Source organism: Ctenopharyngodon idella, chromosome 15, assembly GCF_019924925.1.
Source record: "Ctenopharyngodon idella isolate HZGC_01 chromosome 15, HZGC01, whole genome shotgun sequence".
Taxonomy (NCBI): domain Eukaryota; kingdom Metazoa; phylum Chordata; class Actinopteri; order Cypriniformes; family Xenocyprididae; genus Ctenopharyngodon; species Ctenopharyngodon idella.
This window is the reverse complement of record NC_067234.1, coordinates 5,328,927-5,351,623: the sequence shown is the minus strand read 5'-3', so window position 1 is coordinate 5,351,623 and position 22,697 is coordinate 5,328,927. Positions and strand designations below refer to the sequence as shown.

Below are 22,697 nucleotides of genomic sequence, written 5' to 3'. Positions count from 1 at the left end.
TGATGTGAGATTGCGTTGGCCACTCTGCCATCACCAATAGTTTCAAACACCTGTACTTTCTCCAGACAGATGAACCTCAGGTGCACACATGCACACTTTTTTGGAACACTTTATTTATCACTTGTTTATTAATATCTGTGACTGTAGTCAGATTATTTTGACAGTCATTTTGTGCTTTAAGGTACTTTGTACTCTTATATATAGTGTTTGTGGTTGTAACAGAGCTGCAGTAAAAGTCCACATTGTGCCTGTACACTAAATCAAATGTATTTAGTCATATTCTTACAAAGCAAACTTGTATCCGTAAACAATTATGATCCTAGATTTCAGAATCAGTCTTACAAAAAAAAAAAAAAAAAAATACTATTTACACGTGTTGCTGACAAATTTGTAATTTAGGCTTAATTTGTCAAATATACTTTGTAAACATGTACTTCATACAGTGTGGACTTTGACCTGAACAAATGACATCAAAGGTTTTGGAGTATTATAACCATGATTTTATATATTTATAAGCAACAAAGTGAGATGCCAGCTCCACATCTGAATCTCTCTAGCCAGGGCAGTTTTTATACATTTTTCTTATCTGTTACAGTGTGAGATCCACCCCTACAGTTATTTTCCATGATCTCATTTACAGGTGCTCTCCTCCCTTTCTCTTCTTGGAGTCTCCCAAGTACTCCCCAACATTTTCACCACAGTCATTTCACCAATTAAACTGCATGTGTTGCTTATGCAGGAGATAATTCTCTTTGTAAGGGTGGCCGACTGCCAACTAGTCTACATATTTTGACTTTATCTCTCATGGTGGAATTCTGGCAATTGATGGTTAAGTCTTTCTCATAGGCAAAATAAAACATTGCATCAAAAACAATCAACACTCCCTGGAGGCAAGAAGCCTTCACGTGACACCCTTAAAAATGATCTTATTCATTTCACATCCTCCTGTTGTCTGGTGGAAAACTACCAGCAAAATATGCTTAGTGGCCAAGCTAACTTCTCAGATACATCTGACTCTTACAGTCACATAGGCCAAGAGGCCTCAAAACACTTCTGGCTTTTATAGTAGGCAAACTAATTCTACAGTTGTTTCTATAGGATAGATAAAATACTCCGTCAAATCCCCCCCTCTGGGAATCTCTTAATTCCCACCTCCATTTCCCTTTGCCCAGAGTGCAACCTGATAAGTCAGCCCTCTCATCTTCTGTCTCAGGACCAATAGTGGTCCTCCTTTTCACTACCAAATGGCTGCTTCATGTGACTGCACTCCAGAAGAGGTCAGAGTCAAATATCACTGCCCACAATTTTTACTAGAGAAGTGTAAAAGCCTCTGCTTCCTTTACTAAACACTTTAGGGGGTCAACAAAAAAACAAATCAACAATTTGTGTTAAAGCATGTGCGTGAAATGTCTTAGTCTTGCCCATGGTTGTCATGGTTATGTAGATTATATCAGTGATTAAACTCATTAAAGTTAATATAAGATGCTGAAGGATGTTAATTTTGGTGCACTGGTTTTCCCACGGTGTCAGAGGAACTCTCAGGCCCTTCCGGTGGCCTGGAGCGCTATCTGGGCTGCTCCACCATTGCCAGAGGTACCCTGGTTCTGCCTAGGGCACTATCTGGTGTTGGGGCTGACAGCGGGTTTTTAAACCACCAGTAGAGTCTGCCCAAGCTGCCAAGCACTGATGTGCTTGTCGATCCTTTCTTCTCTCAAGTTCCAGTGGGACTTTTCAGTAGATTAGTAAGTGCAATTTACAACTTCAAAGTAATGATGAGTAAATGAGTGAGTATAGTAATAAATGAAATTCAAGAAAACATTCTTGTCATTTCCCTTCAAATCTGGTTGCATTACCTCGTAACACGGATAATGACCTGCTTCAGACCCTCAGTCGACCCCTCTCATTTGTATGATGTAATATAAGTATAATAACTTGAACAAACATAATAATAATAAAAGATAAAAAAGAAAATAAAATCAGGAAGGGGGTTTAAGCCAAAATAATAAACAAAACACCCACTAACTAACTGCCTACTCTACCCATGTTCTAAATTGCTTACTGAGTTTTTGCCCCAAAGAAAATACATGATGTGGCTAACTCCCTTTCTCACCATAAACATCATCAAACTTTGTGACAAAATAAAAAGGCACCCCTTCCATATTTTCTTTAAAAAAGTTCTTACAGAAATTCGTCCAGTTCATCCAGCCCTGGACCAATTGGATACACTCCAGAATTGGTGCATATAATATCAACTCCAGATCGTCTTTCAGATACATTGATCATCTGTTTGGCTGCTGCATTGGCCATCATCGATCTATGAAAAATCAAAACAACAAAACAAAAATTCCAACAGCAACTGTTATTATTATTCTCGCTTTAGTAAACCATTTACCCCATAATTCAAACATTTTGTCAAACTAATTCCCAATATGCATTTTCAGTGATTTCTTCCTTTATTATTCAGTTTCTTCATTGCCTCGTTGAATGATCCATTAGGAGCTGTATTATTTGGAACATAAGTACAACAGTTAGCTTCATATACTGTACTGTACAAACACCTCCTTTCTTCTGAGTATAACCAATTTAATGTTTGTCTGTTTTGCCATGTCATTTTGCTTATGGGTCCTGTAGCGAATTACAGGTATTTAATCAATTAGCTCAAATCATGGGTGAAATATATATAATAAATCATTACGCGTTATGATTAACTATAATATAGATCGACCAAAGAGGGAATTATGCACATATATTGTGAATTAATTACAACGGATTATAATTAATTACATATATGATTAGTTCTAGTTTAATAGTTGTTTAGAAAAACTATCCTAGTTTATCCAGCAAACTATGGGTTTTCTCATAGACTATTTTAAAAGAAATGTTATTCTCTGGCCACGAGAATAACTTCCTATTATAGCATTAAAGTGTAAAGCAGTGTTGCAGAATCGAAACATAGAAGTGACTTGGTTTTCTGAATGAGCAGCAGAACAATCGAGCATGAATATAATGTATTTAATATATGAAACTACTAATACAAAGGTTATACGTCTAAATATACACAAAGGATATACATATATACAAAAACAAAAGTAAAGACAGGAAAAGAGAGAAGACAAGTAGCAAAACTTACAGACAGTCCTTGAGAGCCAGCAAAGAATCAGTATCACTCTGTTAGGTCGTGTAACTTATCGCATCTAAGATAGAGAGAAGCAGTACTTGCATGAGTTTGCGTGCTGAGTTTCAAAAAGATACAGGTGACAATTCCGTGCGTCCGTGGCTGCAGTTTGTTTCGCCGGAGATGGTCGTCCCGAAGAGAAGAGGAGCACGTGATGGAAGCGCGGTCGCTGAGACGTCCGGGAGAGACGTGCACGAAATGGCGAGGGACAATTGAGAGACAATCGAGAGACAAAGGGAACATGCGTGTGTTGTCTTTTTAAGAAAAAACAAGCCAACTCCCCTCCTTGGGTGAAACAGCCAATGTCCAGCGTGGATTTTGAGGAGGGAAAAGTTCTCTTTGTCTTGTCTTGTGGCTCGATTTGCATAATTTATGATGGTTTCAGAATTGGTAACTTTTACTCCAAAAGACCTTAGAAATAGACTAATGCATGGTATCGTAACAGAACATGCATAGTTAATTAACTCATCCTGACAGAATTAATTCAAGACTAAACATGCCAGAGTGCAAAAGACATAAAGACATAGATACAGTCTTACACTCGCATATAAAGGTTTGGGGTACAATTCACACAACTATAGTCATAGCTAAGCATATATACTAGGGATACATACAACTTGAATTACAACGACGGATACACTTTGGCACAGTCATATTTTGAGGATAAATATACATACAATCTTTATGTGTGTTTGTGTGTGTCTGTCTGTGTGTGTGTGGTGTGTATTGGGGTTTGGCTGGTGCCTGTGACCACATGGCCCTTAGCCCCACCAGGGTGACTCTTTGAAGTCCCTGGAGCTGGTGAGGGTATTTTCTGTTCTGCTCCACTGAGGTAACAAAGATGCCAATGGGGCAATTTAGTCCCAGACTTGCCGGAGCCGATTCGTGATTTACATACACTGTTCAGGAGGCTAAAAGCATTCTGAAAATTCTAAAGTTGGTTGGCTGACTGATCTTGTACAGACATTACAGTCCCCAACTGTTCTCCCAAGGCTCTCAATGAGCCTTCAGTGTGGTTAATGAGCTTCTGTTAATCACATTAAATGTAATTCATATTTTTTCATAAATTATAAACTCAAATTCTGATTTTACTTCATCTCCATCTTTAAATTAATTTGGTATTCCCCTTGGTTGACCATTCAAATCCATGTACACACCTTTTCTGACATTGTTTTGGACACAAATGTTGCATTTGGCTAAAAAATAAAAAAATATCCATCATTTATCAAAAAAAAAAAAAAAAAACATCAAATCATCTGTCAGTGACTTTGATTTTCAATTCCCCCCTTGCGCAATGGTTAAAAACCATGAACATCTAAGAGTTGCTGGTGTAATCGTGTCCTCTTATATCTCATTTGTCCATCAGTCTAAAGTTGAGTCATTTTAGAATATGCCTCCTAATTGACTCATCAGTATTTCTTTAATTTTATTTGCAATTAACCATCCTAAATATAAAGGTGCAAATACCACCAATTCTAAATTAGTAACAAAATTCTAATGACATGAACTTCTGAACATAGGCCATGTGGCATTCCCCATTTGACAGTGTCTAAATGTTTCCAGTAATACAGCTAAACAATATTAGTTGCCATGTCGTTGTGTTAAACACCACAGTCATAAACCCCAAATGTTCCAATTATCTAATAAATCAAATGATCCCCCATGTCTTGGACATATCACAGTGTGAAAGAACCAATTTCAATTTCTCAAAGCTAATTTGTCATTCTTTTAATTTATTCTTTTGTCATAAGCCTTTTTTCCTGTTGGTCATAAGCTGCTCTTTGAATTGACTTTATATCTCACCATTATTTTGAATTCATGACCAACAATACAGTATTAACATCACGCAATCCCTGGTAATGACAGCCTTTGTGATATCATAAATTTGTAATTTTGAAATTACTACTTCAGATCTAGCTCATAAATGAACTATGAACCAAGATGGAGTGACCAGTACCATAGCTTTATCATCCACGTTGTTCTTGAACACATTATGTCCACCTTTCCCCAGGTAGAGAGCTCAGTATCATACAGGCTCATTAGCTCTGTCTTAAAAGCCAAGTCGAAAATGTCTCTCTACATTGGACAGCATCATCAGTGATCTAATTATGCATTTGCCCTTAGTTAGTTAATTCAATAACCCCTCACTAAGCTAAGTCCAGTCCAGGTTTTAGTTAATTGTTGAGTCAAGCAAATACTCAACCTCCCCTCCTTTTTTTTTTTCTTTCTGATTTTTAATGCTTACGACTGGACTGATGTCTGTTAAAAGAAAGCAGATAGAGAGCGTTAGCGTAACAGAATACAGAGAACTTCTATTGGACCAGTGAATAATCAAAATACAATTAATAAAGTGAAATTAAGTATTTCATGTGACTGACTCAATCCGGCCAGCACTAAAATTATAATTTGAAGTTAATAAAATAAAGTAAAAAATAATAAAGCAGATATTATGAAGCACACGTTTTCCCAAAACACTGAATTTTGCATCATTACTCCAGTCTTCAGTGTCACATGATCCTTCAGAATTCATTCTAATATGCTGATTTGCTGCTCAAGAATCATTTCTTGTTATTATCAATGTTGAAAGCAGTTTTTCTGTACTTTTTTTTTTTTTTTCAGGATTCCTTGATGAATAGAAAGTTCAAAAGAACAGCATTTATCTGAAATACAAAGCTTTTGTAACATTATATACTACCAGTAAAAAGTTTGGGGTCAGTAAGAATTTTTTTTTAATTTTTTTTTTTAAAGAAATTAAAGAAATAAATACTTTTATTCAGCAAGGATGCATTAAATCGATCAAAATTGACAATAAAGACATTTATAATGTTACAAAAGATTATATTTCAAATAAACGCTGTTCTTTTGAACTTTCTACTCAAAGAATCCTGAAAAAAAAATATTGTACAAATATTTTGTACAATTTTACACAAATGTTTCTTGAGCAGCAAATCATCATATTACAATGATTTCTGAAGGATCATGTGACACTGAAGACTGGAGTAATGATGCTGAAAATTCAGCTTTGACAATACAAGAATGGTCTTGGCTGATCTGCTCTCTCTTTCTTGTCACGTCATTGTTCACTGCTGGGCAGGTTACCAAAATTATATGGTAAAGCAGGTGTTGATGTGTTGTTGGAGAGGTGGTCAGATGAAAATATCTACCACTGTCTAATGTCTCAATGTGGAGGAAGTAGAAGACAAGTCAATTGGCAGCTTGATTTCAACTTATGCCAATTTTTGGGATACAATACTGTGGCTGATTCACCAGAGAAAAGGGGAGAATTTGTCCCTGCTAATATCGACCTTGGTAACTAAGGATATATGATTTAGACCAAGAAGTCTCAGCTGGGCAATACCACTTCTGAAACGTGTTGGTCTTGCGTTGTGGTGTCTAGCAACTGGAGCTGGCGAGTGCACTTCTTCACATTTGTTTGGGATCAGAGGTTCTTTGTGCCTGAGTTCATAATGTTTTCTTCCACACTGCGAGACCGACAGCTGATACGTGAATGTATTTAGGTTTCTAGATATCTGGGGAATTGGTTGACAGTGTAAATGCAGCCAAAGTGTTTAGTGATGAATCAATAATGGTGGAGCAACCATCTGTCTGACAAAGATGTACTTTAACTTCAACTGAATCTGTTAATTAAAAATTTTTGGTTTCAGGAAATGATTATGTTTCATTATGTTTCACAGTTTATTTGCAGTTCTGCCCCTTTTTTTTTGTTTGTTTGAAAATTTTAATTAATTTTAACCAGTGTGGTTCCACTTGCCCATATCATTTTTATATTTTGCCAGAAAAAAATTAAATTCCACCTCAGAGCAAAACTGACAACTAGGATAATTACAAAAACATCTGTTAATCACTTTTCACTGTTCAGTTACACTGACCTACAGTATTATCTGACAAACTGTTTGAATAATTTTAAGAATCTTTATTTGTCTCCTTTGTCATCTCTAACTGAATCTTGTTCACTCTTTCTTTAGATTTCTTGAACCACAAAATAAAACAGCTGAATCATGGGAGAAAAGAAAGAGATTATTTATACTGGATTTGTGTCTGCAAGCTGCTCTCCACCAGAAAGAGAGAATAAAAGAAACTGTGAAGAAACTGCTGTTATCTGTGGATTATGAGAGATGTGATTTCCTGCTGGATCTGTGTTCACATGTGAAGGACTATGAAACTCAAACAGGCAGGAGTGTCCTTCCAGCATTACAGACAATTTATCAGTCAGCTCCTGCAGTCTGGATCATAAACCTCTCAGAGAGAAAGAGCTCCATCCTCCTAGAAGTGCTGAAACTCCAAACAGAGAAGAAACCAGTAGAGCTGAGAGACTGGACAGATGAAGAGAGTGAAGTGAGGGGAATCCTCCAGTGTCTGCCCTACATCTCACAGCTCAGGTGAGAGTTTTATGGGGAACAGACTGCACATGCTTGATTATTGTATTCAGTGCTCACAATAAAATTAATGAAATTAATGTGTATGTTGGGTAGACAATATATATATCTGAAAGTGAACCAGAATTTAAAAAAACACTGAACTGAAGTGAGGTTTTGTCAACACCACAACGACTGGTTGTGTAAACTTCTTAGACTAGTCTTACAACCCTTACGCAAAGAAAGTATATTTTATAATATATAAATGATCAATATATTAAATGATTTAACTGTATATTAGAAAAAATACAGAATAATATATTGTGTAAATATATTACAATATATTGAATAATACATAAGGAATTGCCGCTTTCATATATTAAAAAAATGTGACAATATATTTTTACTAATATATCATAATGTATGTTATTTTATATTCATTAATACACTTCATAACATACATGAGATAAGAAGGTGCTGCATGTGCATAAAGAACATATATTTACTCATGCAGTGTATACACACACACATAGAAATATATAATGTAATATATTTTCATTTATAGCTAGTTAACCATAGCACAAATATGTACTAAAGTATTTAGCAAAGAGACTGTGACTGTAAGTGCACAGCCAGTATTTTTTAAAAAGTAATATGTAGTGGTGTTTGGCCAATCGTCAACCTAACCACAGGCTCTACTCTTCAGCACAATGGTAACCCCAAAAACTCACACATACCAGAAACCCTTTTAAATTCCAAAATAACAGAGCAGCAAACACCAACAGATCTCCCCCATATTAATATTGAGCAAAACACATGAATTGACACTTAATTTTTACATTTACTCTCCTTTAACAGTCAGAAGCTAAGCATGCTGGGAACTAGAAATCTGCTGTCACAGAGATCTCATTCTGTGAATTTGTGTATATATGTGTGTACATTTATTCACATTTATATGGGAACATGTGCAATATACACCGATCAGGCATAACATAATGATCACCTTCCTAATATTGTGTTGGTCCCCCTTTTGCTGCCATAACAGCCCTGACCTGTCGAGGCATAGACTCCACTAGACCCCTGAAGGTGTGCTGTTGTATCTGGCACCAAGATGTTAGCAGCAGATCCTTTAAGTCCTGCAAGCTGTGAGTTGGGGCTTCCATGGATCGGACTTGTTTGTTCAGAACATCCCACAGATGCTCGATTGGATTGAGATCTGGGGAATTTGGAGGCCAAGTCAACACCTTAAACTCGTTGTGCTCCTCAAACCATTCCTTAACCATTTTTGCTTTTTGGCATGGCACATTATCCTGCTGAAAGAGGCCACAGCCACTAGGGAACACCGTTTCATGAAAGGGTGTACATGGTCTGCAACAATGCTTAGGTAGTTGGTACATGTCAAAGTAACATCCACATGGATGGCAGGACCAAAGGTTTCCCAGTAGAACATTGCCTTATCACATTGCCTCCGCCAGCTTGCCTTCTTCCCATAGTGCATCCTGGTGAGACGTGTTCCCCAGGTAAGCGACGCACATGCACCCGGCCGTCCACGTGATGTAAAAGAAAACATGATTCATCAGACCAGACCACCTTCTTCCATTGCTCCGTGGTCCAGTTCTGATGCTCACATGCCCACTGTTGGCGCCTTCGGCACTGAACAGGGGTCAGCATGGGCACCCTGACTGGTCTGCAGCCCCATACGCAACAAACTGTGATGTACTGCGATGCACTGTGTATTCTGACACTTTTCTATCAGAAACAGCATTAACTTCTTGAGCGATTTGAGCTACAGTAGCTCGTCTGTTGGATCGGATCACACGGGCCAGCCTTTGAGATGCTCTGACCCAGGCGTCTAGCCATCACAATTTGGCCCTTGTCAAACTCACTCAAATCCTGTCCATTTTTCCTGCTTCTAACACATCAACATTGAGGACAAAATGTTCACTTGCTGCCTAATATATCCCACCCACTAACAAGTGTCATGATGAATAGCTAATCAGTGTTATTCACTTCACCTGTCAGTGCTCATAATGTTATGCCTGATCGGTGTATGTACACAATGAAGGATAAAAATTTGCAAATATTACATGTAATGCTATTTTTGTCTTCATTTATAAATATTTTTATATATATCAATATATAGCCATACATGGTCAATGCATATATTGCAGTATATTGAAAATACAAGCACTAGTTTCCCATATATGGAAATGTATTACGTAATATATTGCATTATATTTTGCAGTATATTTCCATATATTTTGGTTACATAAGGGTACACATAGCACATTACCTCTGATGTCTTTCAGAGCATGTGCACAATGATGAAGCCAATTGTAGTGTGATTAACATGAATACATGCTGGATGAAGAAAAAATACAATCGCATTATCTAGGTTTGTTAGTTTCTCTTTAGAAAAACCGGACTGGTGCATTTTTATTCAGACTAAGGCATTTACATGACATTTGAAAAAGAATAATAGTTTTAGTGTGAATGAAATCACTCCACTAACTTATGTTCATATATATATTTATGTTAATTAATAATTTAATGAGTCACTTTAGTATTTTAGATTATCCTACACTGTACAATAAAGTGATAATTATGTGTGTTTCTCCACAGATTTTGTGACATTTTCTTCATGGAGAGAGAAGCTGCTGTAAAGTTTCTGCTGAATCTGTTTGTTTCAGCATCAGAGTTTGATGCAAATACAGAAAAAAATTACACTGAACTATTAACATCTGTGTGCAGCTACACATCTTTCCCCTTTGATGAGGATTATGATGATGATGAGTATCAGATTCATCAGTGTGATCTTCTGCTGGATCTGTGGTCACATGTGAAGGACTATGAGACTCAAACAGGCAGGAGTGTCCTTCCAGCATTACAGACAATTTATCAGTCAGCTCCTGCAGTCTGGATCATAGATCTCTCAGAGAGAAAGAGCTCCATCCTCCTAGAAGTGCTGAAACTCCAAACAGAGAAGAAACCAGTAGAGCTGAGAGACTGGACAGATGAAGAGAGTGAAGTGAGGGGATTCCTCCAGTGTCTGCCCTACATCTCACAGCTCAGGTGAGACCCTGGTGGGAAAAAGACCGTATAATAGAATTAATGTAATTAACTTAAATGTAATTAACTTATGTATATGAACATGAATCAGAATTGAATTGCATATCATCACAAAAAGAAACTATTTTGACATGTAGTTTTGTCAATATCAGTATAGTGTTGTATGTTGTAAGCAGATCTGTTGTTGGAATCCTACTCTCACCCTCATTCAGTCAGTTTGTTTTTACAGTGTAGAGATTGATTGTGTTCATATTTCTATTGTAGCAGCTTCATACAGCTCACAGTATGTTTACATGTTCAGTTATAATTGAGCTACAGTGGGTTTTTGCTTAGTCGAGCTACGATCTCTGTCCCAGACTCCCAGTATATACAGTGAAGAAAAACTACTGTCAAATTATCTAGGTTTGTTAGTTTGTCTTTAGAAAAACCAGACTTGTGCAATTTTATTCAGACTAAGGCATTTACGTGACATTTGAAAAGATGAATAATAGTTTTAGTCCGACTGAAATCAAACATGTAAAGTGCATGTAAATGTGATTACTCATGTGATCATATACAGGAAACAACTGCACTTGACTTTAATGGAGCTCTAGATTAAGTGTTTACTGTCCAATCAGAAAACAAACACAGTGAAGAAACTGTCTGTCTGACACAGGTTTACCTTCATATCAACTGATTCAATGGCTTAAATCATTTTGAAAGAATGTCTCAAAGAAATGAATTACATTATTTGATTATTTTTTCACATTTTATTAAATGTCAGTTTAATTTTTAGAGACCAGAGACACACAAAATTCCCAGAAAAGCCTAATTCTTAAAATATATATTCATTTTATAGTTGTATTTGAAAGACCGATAAACATTTTATTCATCCATAAGAAACAGTAGAAAAGACTCTGCTCATTTATATGATGGATCACTTACAGTATTTCATTTTATCCAGCTCTGGACATTAACTTTCTCATTTTGTGTCTCCACAGAATTCATGAAAATGAGTTTGAGTTTGAGATGGAGAAATCTGTCCAGTTTCTGCTGAATCTGACTGTTGCAGCTTCAAAGTGTGTTACAACTACAGGAGAGAATTTCATTGAGCTGTTAGCATCTGTGTGCAGCTACAGATCATTTGTCTGTTATGACGATGATTGGCTTTATAATGATTTTCAAGATGAACACTGTGATTTCCTGCTGGATCTGTGTTCACGGGTGAAGGACTATGAGACTCAAACAGGCAGGAGTGTCCTTCCAGCATTACAGCCAATTTATCAGTCAGCTCCTGCAGTCTGGATCATAGATCTCTCAGAGAGAAAGAGCTCCATCCTCCTAGAAGTGCTGAAACTCCAAACAGAGAAGAAACCAGTAGAGCTGAGAGACTGGACAGATGAAGAGAGTGAAGTGAGGGGATTCCTCCAGTGTCTGCCCTACATCTCACAGCTCAGGTGAGACCCTGGTGGGAAAAAGACCGTATAATAGAATTAATGTAATTAACTTAAATGTAATTAACTTATGTATATGAACATGAATCAGAATTGAATTGCATATCATCACAAAAAGAAACTATTTTGACATGTAGTTTTGTCAATATCAGTATAGTGTTGTATGTTGTAAGCAGATCTGTTGTTGGAATCCTACTCTCACCCTCATTCAATCAGTTTGTTTTTACAGTGTAGAGATTGATTGTGTTCATATTTCTATTGTAGCAGCTTCATACAGCTCACAGTATGTTTACATGTTCAGTTATAATTGAGCTACAGTGGGTTTTTGCTTAGTCGAGCTACGATCTCTGTCCCAGACTCCCAGTATATACAGTGAAGAAAAACTACTGTCAAATTATCTAGGTTTGTTAGTTTGTCTTTAGAAAAACCAGACTTGTGCAATTTTATTCAGACTAAGGCATTTACGTGACATTTGAAAAGATGAATAATAGTTTTAGTCCGACTGAAATCAAACATGTAAAGTGCATGTAAATGTGATTACTCATGTGATCATATACAGGAAACAACTGCACTTGACTTTAATGGAGCTCTAGATTAAGTGTTTACTGTCCAATCAGAAAACAAACACAGTGTAGAAACTGTCTGTCTGACACAGGTTTACCTTCATATCAACTGATTCAATGGCTTAAATCATTTTGAAAGAATGTCTCAAAGAAATGAATTACATTATTTGATTATTTTTTCACATTTTATTAAATGTCAGTTTAATTTTTAGAGACCAGAGACACACAAAATTCCCAGAAAAGCCTAATTCTTAAAATATATATTCATTTTATAGTTGTATTTGAAAGACCGATAAACATTTTATTCATCCATAAGAAACAGTAGAAAAGACTCTGCTCATTTATATGATGGATCACTTACAGTATTTCATTTTATCCAGCTCTGGACATTAACTTTCTCATTTTGTGTCTCCACAGAATTCATGAAAATGAGTTTGAGTTTGAGATGGAGAAATCTGTCCAGTTTCTGCTGAATCTGACTGTTGCAGCTTCAAAGTGTGTTACAACTACAGGAGAGAATTTCATTGAGCTGTTAGCATCTGTGTGCAGCTACAGATCATTTGTCTGTTATGACGATGATTGGCTTTATAATGAGCATCAGGATGAACACTGTGATTTCCTGCTGGATCTGTGTTCACGGGTGAAGGACTATGAGACTCAAACAGGCAGGAGTGTCCTTCCAGCATTACAGCCAATTTATCAGTCATCTCCTGCAGTCTGGATCATAGATCTCTCAGAGAGAAAGAGCTCCATCCTCCTAGAAGTGCTGAAACTCCAAACAGAGAAGAAACCAGTAGATCTGAGAGACTGGACAGATGAAGAGAGTGAAGTGAGGGGATTCCTCCAGTGTCTGCCCTACATCTCACAGCTCAGGTCAGAGTTTTATGTGGAGCAGACCAGCCATGCTTGATTATTGTATTCAATGCTCACAATAAAATTAATGAAATTAATGTATATGTTCGGTAGAGAATATAAAATATGTGAACATGAACCAGAATTGAAAACACTGAATTGAAGTGTGGTTTTGTCAACATCACAGCGGCCGGTTGCATAAACTTCTCAGACTAGTCTTACAAGTTAGTCTTTTCATTTTTTTTTTCTTTAAGACCAATCATCATAAATGTTCAGTTACATAAAAAGGTAGATTGGTGTAATTTGAATCTGTAAAGTAAGACTGATTAGCCCTAACTAATTGCTAATTGTGTAGACTAGTTCTTATGACACAGTCTTAATTTAGCAGATGTGTTTATGCAGCTGGCCGCTGACAGTCGTGTTGTAAGTAGATCTGATGTTCAAATCCTTCTCTCACTCTTGTTAAGTCAGTCTCTGTAGAGATTGATTTTGTTCATGTATTTCTATTATAGCAGCTTCATGCAGCACACAGTATGTTTATAATATGCAGTTATAATCAAGCTATAATGAGGTTTTTGAATAGTCGAGCTTCAATCTTCATCTCTCTGTCCAAATATACATCACACAATACATAATCAAATATTTGCAGGATTAAAGATCATCACACATTACCCTTGACTTTCACTGTTAGTGCACAATGATGAGGCCAATTGAAGTCTGATTAACATGCTGGATGAAGCCAAGATACAATCACATTATCTGTTGACTGTTAATCCATCCTCATAAACACCAAACCGGTACAATTTCAACTGGACTAAAAAAATTTACATAACATTATAAAAGACTAATAATTGTTGTAGCCCAACTGAAATAGGATGTTTAAAGTACATGTAAATGTGATTACTGATGTGACATAACACACAGAACAAAACAGCCCTTGACTTTAATGGATCTAGATTAAGTGTTTCTGTCAGAAAACAAACACAGTGTAGAAACTGTCTGTCTGACACAGGTTTACCTTCATATCAACTGAATATGTGCCAGACTACCAGTTATGTGTTTTGAAATTAATTTATTATTTAAATAGTACTTAGTTTTTTATTTTGTTTAGATTCCAGAAGTTATGCAAAAATACTTAATTTACTAAATATTTAGTTTAGGATTATATTCATAACACATCACTCTATACTCAACCAGATACTACAACTGAAATATAAACTAAATGAAGTTAAAACTGAACTGTGAAAAAAATCAATCCAGCTTATGTTAATATATGTTTTTATATTAATTAATAATTCAATGAGTCACTTTTTTTAGATATATATTTTACATTCTATTACACTGGACAATAAAGTGATAATTATGTGTGTATCTCCACAGATTTTGTGACATTTTCTACATGGAGAGAGAAGCTGCTGTAAAGTTTCTGCGGAATCTGTTTGTTTCAGCATCAGAGTTTGATGCAAATACAGAAGAAAATTACACTGAATTATTAACATCTGTGTGCAGCTACACATCTTTCCCCTGTGAGGAGAATTATTATGGTACTGAGTGTCAGTGTGATTTCTTGCTGGATCTGTACTCACATGTGAAGGACTATGAGACTCAAACAGGCAGGAGTGTCCTTCCAGCATTACAGCCAATTTATCAGTCAGCTCCTGCAGTCTGGAGAATAAAGCTCTCAGAGAGAAAGAGTTCTATCCTCCTAGAAGTGCTGAAACTCCAAACAGAGAAGAAACCAGTAGAGCTGAGAGACTGGACAGATGAAGAGAGTGAAGTGAGGGGATTCCTCCAGTGTCTGCCCTACATCTCACAGCTCAGGTATGTGTTAAATACTTTTTAAATACCTTTTTATTTGATGTAAAATATATGCTTTTTCAACCACTTACTGTAAACAGAAGTCAGTATGCTTGAATATTACCATGACAGAATCATTTTATATATATTTTTAACCATTTTCATTCATTAAATCCTTGTCCTGTAGGAATGCTGAGCGGTTCATCCCTTCACTATGTAAAGTGTTTGGACCCAGAGTGAAGGTAGATCAGGTGAATCTTCTGCTCCAGGCTTTAGACTTCACCATCACTCTAAGTGGAAGATTACCCAGCAGCACCTGCAGATCTGTGGGGAGAGTTCTGGGCCGTTCACCCTCAAAACTAAACCTGACTCTAAACACAAGCGTCATCTCTCTCAGAGGACTCAAACTGCTCTTCAAACACATCACACACCTGCAGAAATTGAGGTTTGACATTCATTATCTACATTTCCATTTAAATCATCCTTAAATGAGCTAATGAATGTTTCTCATGATCTCTGATTTTATCTTTGACAGTGTGGAAGACAAACTGTTAGTGAAGATGTTCAGAGCGCTGAGGTCATTGAAAGGTCCTTTTCCACTGACTACAGAGGTGTTTTCACTGCTCACAAAAGTCTCAAATCAAAATCTCTCTCATAACCTGAGCAGCTTGACGTCTCTCCTGAGACTGTTGTCTGTTCAGTGTTTGGATCTCACTGAGTGTAAATCAGAGGCTCTGTCTCTCACGGCTCTGTTGGGTCTCCAGGAACCTCTGACTATCAGGTCTGTGTTCAGTTCAGCTGGTCCATTTTTGTGAGTAAATCAACCTGTTTCACAAACTGACGAGTGCTGTGCTGTCTGTGTCTGTTCAGGTTCTCTAAAGAGACTCTTCAGCAGCTGGTTTCACTGGTGTATGAAGCACAGGATGATGAACTAACACGCTCTTTCCTGAAGAAGGTGTCTAAAGATCTGACTTCCTGCTCACTGACCTGGGAAGTGATTCATTACCTGCTGCAACATCAAGCTCTGAATCTGAAGTTGGACTTTAGAAAGAGCAAAATCACTTGTGAAAACATCAGAGAACTTCTGCTGGTGTTTGACAGAATCCAGTTAAAAAGGTAAAAGAATCTCTCAAGGATAGAGCGGTTCAGTTTGCAAAACTGTTGGCTGTAAAACCTAGAAGAAAAAAATATTGCTGTTTTCGAGTCATGAGTTTCCTCTGAAATGCTTTAAAACCCTTTTTTACTTGATTTATGAGTAAAATAATGTCTGTTGTTAATTCCTGAAGATACTTTCCTGTTATATTTTTCAGCATAAATTACACAGTCATGCCTCAACTGAGTTTTAAAACCATTTCGTGCTTAAAAAACAGAAGTTGATACAAGAACTACAACAGTTGTCAGATTGTAGTTTTCTTGTCAGTTTGGGGATTTGTATTCATTGAGTGCCTGTGATTAAAGCAGATTTTATTGAGTGATCTTATTCTCCACAGGTTGAGCCCCAGCTTTACTCTGTCCATCATTATGGAGATTTATGAGACTCGTTTTCCTCAGTATGTGTCCAGTCTGATGAGTTCAGCAGGAAATGACATCAACCTGAACGGCAGAGTGTTGGACTCTGTTCACTGCGCTGCCCTGCGCTTCACTCTAGAGCACTGCAACACTGTCAAACTCAGTCTGCTCTGGACCTCCATACCAGAGGAGGAGCTGGAGAGCTTTCTGCCTTTGCTCAGCAGAGTCACACAACTCAGGTTTACTGATTTAACTGCACTGACATAACTATATGTGTTAATAGACTTAAACTAGATAGATATTGCTGTTGTTTTGCTCAATAATCTCTTTGTTAACATTATTTGTGTGTGTTAGTGTTGACAGGCTGCTGCTGCTGAAGCTGATTCATTGCTGCAGTTCCTCTGATCTCCAGCAGGAGGCAGCAGCTGCTCTGCTCTCTGCTCTTCACAACAGACTGGACTTCTCCTGCTGCTCTGCTCTGGATTTAACAGACACACAGAAAAATCAAGAACATTTGAAACTTACAAATAAAGACTGTAGAATAATCTCATCTGTGCTTCAGAAAACCCAGAGTGTTGTGAAGCTGATTTTACAGGACTGTGAGATCTCTGATACGGCCCTGAAACAACTTTGGCCAATCCTGCCTCAAGTCCAGCTGAGGTAAGAAACCTGACAGATCCGTTTCATTACTGATATGACATCATGTGTTCATTTATCTCCATATAAAATCCCTGTATATTATTCTCACATTCATGTTTGTCGTTGTGTTCTTCTTCCTCCCATCAGCTGTAGTAAAGCTCTGCTGCTGCAGTTTCTGGCTTGTATTAGTAAAGGTGGATCTCAGAGAGGCTCTTTGAGGAGGACTGAGGCTCTTTCACAGGCTTTGGGAGGAGAGATGGACCTCAGTCACACTCAGATGGACCAGAGCGCTTGTGAACAGCTGGCGCTGTTTCTGGAATATTCTGAAGGGCTGAAAGAACTGGATCTCAGTCACTGTAAACTCACTGACGACTGCATGAAGCCACTGCTGCCGCATCTGCACAAAACTCAGACTTTGGAGTGAGTTACAGAAACACGGCAGGAATAGAGAAACTCTTTATTCAAACTTATGTTTATTTCTGTCATTTTATTGTTTCTGTCTCATTTCTTCTTATAGCCTGAGTCACAATAATGTCACAGATGAATCAGCAGAGAGAATCCACAGTGTCGTCTCCACTCACAGCAATATTCAGACTGTACGGTGAGTGTGTGATCGCTGTTTTATTACTGTAGGTTTATTAACCCTCTATGAGCCCACATCATTTATTAATAAAACAGTCGTTTTAGTGATTTAACTAAACAGGACATAAATCATTTGATTTCTCTGTTATAAAGTCATATCTGTTTTCTGTAATCTGATTGAATTAATTGTTTACTTACAATAAAAGGGACACATGATAAGCATTTTTTTAAGCATTCATAAATTCGATTAAGTCTGTATTTTTGAAAATGCATATTTAAAATTACTTGTCATACATAAATGTAAGTGGTTCATTTTAAAATAGATATTTTGTGCACAGCTTAGCCAAATATACTTTAATGATATACTTTTTGATGAATACTTTAACTTAAGTTGACTTTTCTCACATCAGATGACTTTATATTGTGGTCAATTTTGTGTTTTCAGACTGTTTGGAAACAAAGTCAGAGACAGAAAGAAGTTCATCGGAGACAAGCGATTTGAAATATGGTGATTTGTAATAAGATCCTGGACTGTAACCTTATGATTCATCATTAAGAAGTTGTAAATGGCTTAATTCATGATAAAAAAACTGACAATCACTTTGCAAAGCAAAGCATTTTTATGATTATTTTTAAAGGAGTTTCTTCGTGTATTTAATGTAATCTGGTTCATCTGAAGCAGAATGATTTTGTTGAAATGTTTCAAATATTGCAACATTGTGGTAATGTATATATTACCTTAATATACATATTAGGCTACAAAGATTTTTTTTTTACTTTATTTTTTTATGTAGTACTGGGTATTTATCTGTCTGAACTGGTGAGTCGCTCTCTGCTCACATCAAGTTCAAGAGACTGAGGTCTCGTCTCTGTGCTCTAGCCTGTATTTTCTCTTTTGTCTTCCACATGTATTCTTATACAAGAGTCTGCTATATGAATAAATGTAAATGTGATGTAAATGAACTCCAATCTCCAATCCAGTCTGTTTTAATACACTTATTTGAGCTGTACGGAAGTTGTGAGTTTGCAGTAAAATGTATAGTTAGACCCAATCTGAGCAAAAATGTTGTACTTAATTGTACATTTGTTTTATCATATCTTTATCTTGATATCTCTACATGTATATTTGTTCATTATTATTCAATGTTCATTTACTTAATACTTTTAACCTTGTTACTCTTTAATCTAATCTTGTGTTGTCTTCATAAATAAAGATAAGACGAGGTCTCCATTTTAAGGTTTTCATTACATGTTGTTAATTAGTAATTTTCCGTTGACCTTGTTTTGTTGAATTAGTGCTGGTCAGAGTAAGTTACACTGAGCACTGGGAAAGACACAACTAAAAGATTGTTCAGTAAACTCTGCTGATGTTGTACTAATACTTTGGTCCTGTGTTCTTATGTATTCCTGTCCTTGGCCTGATAGAAAAGTTAAAAGGACAAGATTGACTGTCAGAACACTGAACACTGGAACCAACCTGCTTATCTGCTTAGTCGCCTCAATACTTAAAAGTAAAAAAATAATAATAATAATAATATGTTGTAGATGTATTTATTAAGATGATTACATGAACACAAGCAGTAGAATTTGTCTATGTGCGGGAAAATGGTTAAGCTTAACTTCCCTTAACTTTTCCCATTCATTCTCTAAGATAGCGCTTAACTAGCAGGTAAGATTAACCCTTATGCACTGTTCGATTTCTGGCGACTGCCTGTATGGTCCAGGTCAAATTGACCCTAACTGGATTCAATACAATTCCCCAAAAATCACACTAAAAAAAACCCCATACAATCATGTACAAATTATGAACTTTTATCAATCCTTTTCACACATTACAAATAATGAATAAATGAATTTATGATTTATAAAAATATTTGTATTTTTCTGTCTCTATTTTTCATATTTGGTGACTAATTTTCAAAAGAAATGACAGAGCAATAGATAAATAGCGATAGATTCTTCATTTGTGATGTGGTGCCAAACTATAACACACTCTGATTCTTTCCATGTGTTTTTTATATGTGTTTTAGGGATTGAATTCACATTAAATATTAACATTACTGCACAAACTTCTTCTAGTATACTTCATAAATATTTTGAAAAGTATGGAAAAATATGGTTCAGATCACTCAAACCATATATGGAAATTGACGAGTGCTTATATGGTCAAAAGTGGAATATGAATGTCATCTAATGAAAAAGTTTGGTACTGCGCGCAAAAAATCTTACTGAAGTTCTTTTTTTGAGATATCAACCTAAAATTTGGCACAAAACTTGTTCAGATAGTATTTAGTTTTGATTTTCATAAAGTTTTAGAGTTGAACTTGTTTTGTAAAATATATATTTTATATAAAAATATTTAAAAAATAGATTTTATATATTTTAAATTTTCATAAACAAACTTCTATATTTTTTTTTACAACTTTTTTTTTTACTTCTACAATAATCTGTGCAGTGTCCTCTTTAAAAAGATACCAAACTTAAATCTGTGCTCTGAAGTTTTCAAGATTTTCAACAATTTAAGTTGGAAAAGTCATTTTCATATCTATGCTCAAAAGTGGAACAGAACGTTAACAGGTAAAACAACTTTATATTTTCACAAACTTTGAAAATAAAAAGTTGTTAAACTCAGTAAGACACTGGCACTTCAGTACTAGAGGAGTTCTGACAAACAACACAGAAATGGTTTGTATTTTGTGTCTGTAGTTGCTTTTGAATGGCTGTCTATATGTCAAACTGACCCGCAAACATCACAAACGTAACCAAACGTAATTTTGTGTGTATATGTCAAAACACATCAGAGTGTTGAAACTTTGCATGCATGTTCATGACCCTAAATGCGAAAAAGTCACAAAATTTCACTGAAAAAAAAAACATAGGTTAACCGATGTTTCAAACAACTCAAAAATCAAAACGGGTCAAATTGACCCACAACAGTACATGAGGGTTAATTCTTTACTATTTTTGGGAAATAATTAGTTATTATTATTATTATTATTACCATCATCGTCATCATCGTAATATAATCGTGTTTATTGTTTTGAATGGTCTTTGAAGTTTAATATGTAAATAAAAACAAATATGAGTCTGTTTGCAAAATTAAATTGATAAAATTACAGTAAACCAAACTTGATAGAAAATAGAGTTATAATTTATTGGAGTATCTTAAGGTATAGCTAAATGCTTGTTCATTAAACTTTTATAAAATGTTTTGATTAAATAAATGCAGCCTTGGTGAGCATAAGAGACTTATTTCAAAAAACATTAAAAAATTATAATGTTTCTAAACTTTTGACAAGTACTGTAAAGTTTATAACACCATAAATATCTTATAAATCTCTTATGTTTGTTGCTTTTGGTTAATTTAATGTGTCCCTGATGAATAGAAGTATTATTTGTTTAAAAAAAAAATCTTACTAATGTTTTAATTGTAATATACTATATACTAATTTTATACTAATTTATACTATATACTACTATATACTAACTTCATTTCAGTAAGTATTTTAATGTGGTCATAATTTCCGATCATCAGCATGAAGAAAACTGTCTTTTTTCCAGGGAGAGTCAAAGTGTCTTTCAGGAAAGACCCATTAGGCCATTTACGCCAGGACCTTCAGAAGAGGCAAAAAGATTTAAAGACAACCCTTCACTGGACAAGTCAGCACCTCAAAGAGAAGATCTGGTCAAGATGAATGCCTGTTCTGTTGTGTTACAGAGAGGAGGGGATGTCTCTGACAAGCAAGAGGTGTTAAGAGAATACATTCTTCAGTTTGGCAAGTACAAGGGCAAGTCTTTAAGGTGGTTATTAGAGAATGATGTCGGCTATGCTTTGAACCTGTCCGATGAGGTAAAGCATCAGCCATATCGGACAGGTCATTTCCTTCATTTCCTTTCTTGAGTACTCAAGAAGCTTTAAGGAAATTGAGGATCTTAAATTATATTTAAGATGCATTTTAAATGCATTTCTTTTATCAGGCTGGTGATGTGAAATACTTCTACAGCTCCAATAAGGTCTTTGAGGCATATTCTCCACAGAGGGCCTGACCAACCCCAGGATGCCATTTGAAGATTTTGCAGACACTCCCTTCTTTCAGCGGGAACTGGAGGCCTCTAAGCAGAGGGAGGCAGAGAGGAAGAGGGTGATTGAGGAGAGAGGCAAAGGGAAATCATTAGAGGAGCATTCTTCTGGGCGTCTGTGCAGGTTTTGCCACCAGCCACTAAAACAGGGACCCAATGTGAGTTGCCCTCACATCCACACTGGTTTCCCTGGAGTGGCAGGCAAATACATTTACTGTCCAGCTAAAGTGCTCTGCCTGTATCAGGCGCAGGGAATGAATGCACAGATGACATGGACAGAGTTTCAGCAGTCCCCAATCTGAGAGAGGCTGAGAGACAGAAGTGGATTGCTGAAAAGAAAAAATAACTTTAAGGTCTGTGCATGTGTAGGGCATTTCTGATCGGCTGTTCATTAGTAGAACTAGTTCATATAATAATGAGTAGATTTGTAATAGCTTATATAATAATAAATTCGTTCACAAACATTATAATTCTGTTGGCCATGAAAATCATTCTGTTTGTTCCATGCCCTCTTTCTCTCTCTCTCTTTTGCAATTTTGGACTTATTCTGGATTTATCTTGTGTATTTGTAAATATGTTTTTTTATCTTGCTTGTATGTTTTAAAAATGTTGTACTTATTTG

General features: G+C 36.1%; 1 protein-coding gene across 6 annotated transcripts in view; it reads left to right on the top strand.

The window, feature by feature from the left end:
* The window catches only part of LOC127496077 (uncharacterized), a 485,656-nt gene extending 465,790 nt beyond the window's left edge, over positions 1 to 19,866 (top strand). For all 6 annotated transcript variants that reach the window (XM_051863678.1, XM_051863679.1, XM_051863681.1 and 3 more), the window contains 13 exons: positions 7,162 to 7,575; positions 10,174 to 10,623; positions 11,601 to 12,056; positions 13,034 to 13,489; positions 14,849 to 15,289; positions 15,453 to 15,710; positions 15,801 to 16,046; positions 16,136 to 16,381; positions 16,756 to 17,013; positions 17,129 to 17,434; positions 17,561 to 17,833; positions 17,931 to 18,014; positions 18,441 to 19,866. In XM_051863678.1, coding sequence (XP_051719638.1) covers positions 7,162 to 7,575; positions 10,174 to 10,623; positions 11,601 to 12,056; positions 13,034 to 13,489; positions 14,849 to 15,289; positions 15,453 to 15,710; positions 15,801 to 16,046; positions 16,136 to 16,381; positions 16,756 to 17,013; positions 17,129 to 17,434; positions 17,561 to 17,833; positions 17,931 to 18,014; positions 18,441 to 18,507 — 3,955 coding nt within the window. In that variant the 3' untranslated portion in view covers positions 18,508 to 19,866. The remainder of the gene's footprint in view (positions 1 to 7,161; positions 7,576 to 10,173; positions 10,624 to 11,600; positions 12,057 to 13,033; positions 13,490 to 14,848; positions 15,290 to 15,452; positions 15,711 to 15,800; positions 16,047 to 16,135; positions 16,382 to 16,755; positions 17,014 to 17,128; positions 17,435 to 17,560; positions 17,834 to 17,930; positions 18,015 to 18,440) is intronic.
* The last annotated feature ends 2,831 nt before the right edge of the window (positions 19,867 to 22,697 follow it).